This window comes from Lupinus angustifolius, unplaced genomic scaffold (genome assembly GCF_001865875.1).
Source record: "Lupinus angustifolius cultivar Tanjil unplaced genomic scaffold, LupAngTanjil_v1.0 Scaffold_790, whole genome shotgun sequence".
Lineage (NCBI taxonomy): Eukaryota > Viridiplantae > Streptophyta > Magnoliopsida > Fabales > Fabaceae > Lupinus > Lupinus angustifolius.
In genome coordinates, this window is record NW_017728113.1 from 1 (window position 1) to 6,442 (window position 6,442).

General features: G+C 29.5%; 1 protein-coding gene across 1 annotated transcript; it reads left to right on the forward strand.

The window, feature by feature from the left end:
• Positions 1-4,947: 4,947 nt before the first annotated feature.
• On the forward strand, positions 4,948-6,406 carry LOC109341879. Its single transcript, XM_019579853.1, has one exon. The coding sequence runs from the start codon at positions 5,102-5,104 to the stop codon at positions 5,816-5,818; it is 717 nt and encodes a 238-aa protein (XP_019435398.1). The 5' UTR covers positions 4,948-5,101; the 3' UTR covers positions 5,819-6,406.
• Positions 6,407-6,442: the final 36 nt, after the last annotated feature.

A 6,442-nucleotide genomic window follows, 5' to 3' on the forward strand; every position in this document is an offset into this window, starting at 1 on the left:
TTTTTAAAAATATTTTTATAGAAAATGATGAAACATGACAAATGTCATGATTTCACTGACATAAGGAGATACTTCATTCCCTATTCGTAAAATGACTAACAAGAAACAAATATTATCACATTAATAATCATTTATTAGCTAATCAATTAAATAATCATTTACTAGGGAAAATTATGTGTTGAATTGTTATTATTTGAAAAAAGGTAACACCAGAAGAAGAATTACGTGCTTGTATTGGACCAAATCAACCCAAATAAATATGACTAGGGATTATGCATCCGAATTTGGGATGCGTCCATTAACAGTTAAAGGGTATAACTTAGACATGATTTATTGAAATGTCTAATCGTATTTAAGGAAGTCCCTTATAAAAGGTATAAATTCTTCTCACTTCTGGTTCATAAAATATCTCTATAATCACTAAGCTAAGCTACCATCTACTAGATAAATTACAAGGTTTTCATTCCCAACACATTATATACCTATTGCCAATGGAGTTGTTAGGTTGATTGTGGAGTAAATATGAGAGATCATTAATTCGTTTAGGATTAATACATTATTCCTGATTATAACCATTAATAATCTGATATATGATAAAACGTAGTTAAAAAAATAAAAATCAAAGAATGGTTTTTTGTTGTGTATCGTATTTGTTATTGGTTGAGACCATGAGCAATGATATAATGATGTTGACCTACCAACTAATAATTTATCATTAAATATACTTATTTTAAGGAGGAAAAATATATAAATATTTACTGTATATCAGTTTTATACATTATCATTTTATTATTTATTTTTATTTTTAATTATCATTAACTCTTTAAAAAATAATACAAATTAATGGTGAATAATATACTGTCTATGTCCAAATGAAATAATTCAAAAAGTTACATACGTAGTTGAACCCGAGCGTTTCATTTAGCCTTATCATGGAGAGGACATGATATAATTTTATAATAATATAGTCTTTTAGGGACTCATGATGGAGTGGATATGCAAAGTTCAAGCACAAAATCTATCGTGTTTTTGTCACTACTGATCTTCGAAGGAAGAGATAAGAGTACTTATTATATGTTGGAAAATCCTTGCAAAAAGTTAGGTACAAATCATACTCTCTCTCCTATATTAATATATGTGATGTTTTTCATTATGCTTTCCTAGCTACCGCGCAATCCCACGGCTATTTATCCCATTTCATTATTTTGTTTCTATTTTTTAATGCACAGGTGATGTTATAACAGTTAATATGGGCTGAGACTGATTTTGGGTCGTCTTGAGAAAATATCTAAAGAATGACTCTACCACTTTAGTTTATATTTATGAATGAAGATTACTTATCACCAATAGTGTCTCATTCTCTGTTTCAAGTCAATCACATGTTAACACGTGAATAAAATAATTTTTTTAAAATTATAAAATAATAAAATGAAGTATTCTGATGAGCTTAAGACATGAAGTGAGATATTGTTAAGACAAATGATCTCTCTCCTATATTTATATGATATGAGCAAGACTGAGCAAAAGAGATAATAAAGAGATCAATGATTCTATCTTTTTATAAAAGAGATATTAAAGACATCAATGATCCTCTCTTTTTATAATTTTTCAGGTGAGCTTACTTTCTCTCGAAGGAGAGTATTGTCATTATAGTCATGTGGAATAAGTTGATCAGCATACTCTTACGAATGAGTTAGGATCATTTTTATTAATAAATAGACAGTTGTTACAAATATAAAAGGAAAATGTATTTTTCAGTGACATATCTATCTTAACGGTTCAAATAAAATTACATTTTTTGTCACTAAAAATAAAGGAAAAAACATACACTCTCCAGTAATGAAGAGGTCCTTATTCCTTAGGATTATGCCACTAGATGTCTTCCCTCCTAATTTATCTTATGACCGGATCCTAGATGTGGGAAGGGTTGATTAGAATCTTTGGATTTTATGACTCTAAGTCCTGTTTTATAGACCATTAACCTGTTAGGCGAATCTTATCCCGTCCAACATGTTTTGGACTAGGAAAACAGTGTCCACATTACATGGCAATTTCCTTTCTCCCTTTCTATCATTATTATCAACTACTTCTCTTCTACGAAACAAGAAAGAGAAAAACTAAACACTACGAATACTCAACCACGATCATTGGATCATAAAAACTAATTGAATGCTGGAAAGCAGATATGCTTAAGAAAAGAAGCAAGTAGATACGTTTAAGAAAAGTGATGACTAGTTCTTACTGGTTAGTACTTTAATTGGTACTTACTCCGTCTCTATTAATCATTAAAAAGAAGTTGGATGGGTTTAATAGAAAATAAAAAAGGAGGAATCAAATGAACAGAATAAGGTTATTATATGATGAGTGCAAACGCATATTATATCAGCCAATTTGCACGAATGAAACTCTTACTAGCTAGTTATCACAGTTTACATACATGGAATTCTCCCATATCCTGAAAAGATATTTAACTAATTTCTAAAATTCATACCGTTTTAACTTATTTTTAACATGTAGTGTACGGCGCAGACATTTAGATACGGAATGCCATAAGTAATCTTCTTATTTTCAACCATTTAACAACAAGTGAGCATTGTAAAAAGTAAATAAATGATGATATCCATTTAATGATAAAAGATAAGTTGTACGTGAAAAATAAAAAAATGTGCTTAATTTACTGAGAAATTTGAACAATTATAAAATAAATTGTGAGATTTATTTAATGAAAAAAATGTGTTGTATTACTGAGGATATTCTTATATATGGTATTAACAATCGAAAGAGGGTCAAAAGAAAAATTATCTATTTGATGTGGCTTTTTTCCCAATATTTTTTATTTTTAACCCTTAACCAATATTCTTAGGTTAAAATATCATGTTGATAATAAAAAATAATTAATAATTGTTTTTAAGTAATTTTTATTCATAGTTATTTTCCTCACTACTATTTCACTACTATTTTTTCTTCAGTGCCAGTTTTTTTATCTTCATCGGGAGAATTTTGACTGTTTTTTAATATATTCCAAATACAATACATTTTTAAACTTTTTGGAGGGATTTTTATGAGAATAAAGCAAATTTCTTTGCTGACATTTTTAACCATATCATTATTTTTATTTTTATATATTCAACCTTGTTGTGTAAGCACCAAGGACGTGAGCCAAGAATCTAACAACTTTTCGACTATGGCTAAAATATATAATTAGATAAGTAATTAATGCGCTTTGACATATGAGTATGTACTATAGTGGGCGTAGAAGATAAGATATAATGTATTTCTATAGTTCTATTTAATAATATCATAAGAATATGGAGAAGTGAATCTGAATCCTCCACACACAAAAAGTAAAGCTTATTAAATTTATCTGATGTGGATCTAGCTCCTAGCTACTCGACTTTCATGTTACTTATTAATCAAATTGAAAGTACAGTTGGATTAACAAGTATCTTGAAGGTATTTTTTAAAAATTAAAAGTAACTTTGTTTCAATTTTAATTATATTTGTATATTTTAATCATGTGATAAATTTATCAATTCCATCACTGCAAATTATTATAAAATAATAATAAAACTGATTATACAATCTTAAAGTAATAAAAATATTATAATATATATGAATAAGGAATAAAAATAAGTTATTATTATATGAATAAATTACACTGACTCATTAAGCTTTAATGAAGTTATACAAATCACTTGTTACTTATTTAAAACTTTACAAATCACCCCTAATAATATATATACGACTATTTTTGTAGAAGACATAAGTGTAATTTCTTAAAGAAAAAATGGTGACGATGGTAATTAAGTCAAACAAAATATGATATATTATGAAGACAAGTTCAAATAGTATACGAGTAAATGTCTATTCATTATTTTTATTTCGTTATAAATTATACTAATAATTCTATGGAGATATTTAAATAACTCTTATACTATATTTTAACTAACCAAAATAATGAGTAAATATTGATTTTTATACTACTTGGATTTGTCTTCACAATATAAAATATTTTATTTTGTCTAATTACAGTCGTCATCATTTTTTATTTAAGAAATTATACTTATAACTCATACAGAATAATAATGGTATAAATGTATATAATTAGGGATATATGAGTGCACACTTACAAGAGTGACCATAAGATTCAATTTAATATGTAGTTGCTATGTACACATATTTCTACAACAACACCATACACAATATTGGTACAAACATTTAGATTGGTAAATGATGAAAATACATAACATCAAAACATTTCATAAAATATGCATAAATAAATATGACTGAATTATCTATATATATTGATTTTGTAAAAAAATTTATACATAGTTAATACATTATTTTCATTCATTTGTGCATTATTTTTATTCAAAAAGTCATTGATAATTAAGAATGAATGATACAATATCAGTAAAAAAAACTTTTACATATTAATGTATATAATTTTCTCTCAATGAATAATTAAGTGAAAAATATTAATTATAAATAGATAAAAATATTAATTCGGAAGTATATATATATATAATAACACCAAGTAGATGGTGTCAGTTTACAATTTTACATATTATTTTTTTTGTACGACAAAAACACCACAATTTTTTTAATTCCAATATTTCAAATAATTTCATAAGCATTAAAAATAGACAACCTCTAGTTTCGAGTCATACAGTAATAAGGTCATATAAGGACTTCAAGAACATCAGATAGAGTAATCCAATCTCATCATTTGTTGTATCTCATATTTTAATTTCCATTTAATCCAATTTCCAACCTTTTAAAGTTTTATTTAACTAAAACAATTTGAGCCCAAGTGTTTGAGAAATGTATATGCCAATTTAACATTTTAGTTAGATCTTAAGTAAGTATCGAAGAAATGTCAGTAATAATGGTGTGATTAACATTTTATAGTGCAAATAATATTCACCAAAAACGCATTGGGTTTCTACTTTCTAGCCCATGATGCCATAACCCATGAGGACCCTAAATGGGTGTTTGTCATGATTGGTCTTTCTACCATCACATACAAGTTTGAAAATGTTTCCCTCTCTTTAACTGATAACACTGTAGTAACGAGTGACCCCATCAAGTGTTTGTGAAAATGCCAAGCAGAGATTCCATCCACCACAACCACCCTGTCACTCCACGAAGGTCACAAAGGCTCATCCTCATCCAACAACAACAACATAAACCCTCCAATCCTCCAACACCAAGGACCCCCTTCAACCCCAAACTCTCCAAATCATACGATTCCACGAAGAAACATTCAAATCAGAAATCATCGTCCAAATCTCACACCAATTCTCAAAACGGCACCACTGGTTTGAGAAGATCTGCCAGGTTGAACAATGGGGATGGTGGAATTCCCTCCCTTCGACGATCTCCAAGGCTTTCCGATCTCAAATTACCGGTCAACGAGGAGAATGGTAAGAAACCCCATATAGAGGAAAACGTTTCCGGTGGTTCGGGTAGTTCAATTTCCAGATCGAGAATATCTACGAGAGTGAAGGCTGGACATCAAGTTGGGGATGCTGATGAAGTGAAAAAGAATGAGAATTGTGTAGTTGAAGAAGGGAAGGTGAAAAACGGGGACATGGTTGAAGTTGGAGTGAAGAGAAAGAGGAAGAGACCGCGTGAAAAGGAAACCGCGATAGGGTGGACAAAGGAACAAGAATTGACTCTGCAAAGAGCGTATCTTGCTGCAAAGCCCAGCCCCCATTTCTGGAAGAACGTCTCTAAACTGGTATTATTCACTTGCCTTAATGTTTTATGTGAGTGTCTTTTTTATGAGACAGTTTTTATAGAGCTGCACTTGTAAGTTGTAACCTGTAGTTGAAGAAGCTTGACTTGTTTTTACTTTAAACTGAGAGCTAAGCTTGAGAATGTTATCACAATTTTACTGAAATTTGGAATTCAATTTTTTAGATTGGCTCATTGATCAAGTATTTTATATTTTTATTTCTAGTTACATGGTTTGTTGCACTAGTTCTGGTGTGCGGTAGCCATTTCTATGAGGTTTGTAACTTTTTACATTATTATTATAACACTCCTTTTATAAGGAACTTGGTACATGGTCAAATCTGTTACATGTTACGTAGGCTAAATGAGGGAACCATGTAACTTTGTTTTGATTAGTAAGTTAATTTCTGGGATTGGGGATCATAGTATAATGATACATAATCTAGTTCAAACACAGGCTTATAATCCAAGTCAGAAATTGAAACTGTATGTTTTTACTTTGAAACCCATCAAGGATGTTGACTTTGATTGATGATTGCCATCTTTTGCTTTCATTAATGTTACAATATGATGCTTGAAGTGTCACTTAAGAGCTTGCATGTTCTTTATTTTGGTCTTAGATATTCGGAAGACATATTGGATTGCGATTAATCTGAGTCGAGTTAGGAAGATCTATTGAGGAAGGGGGGGGGGGGAGCTCTGC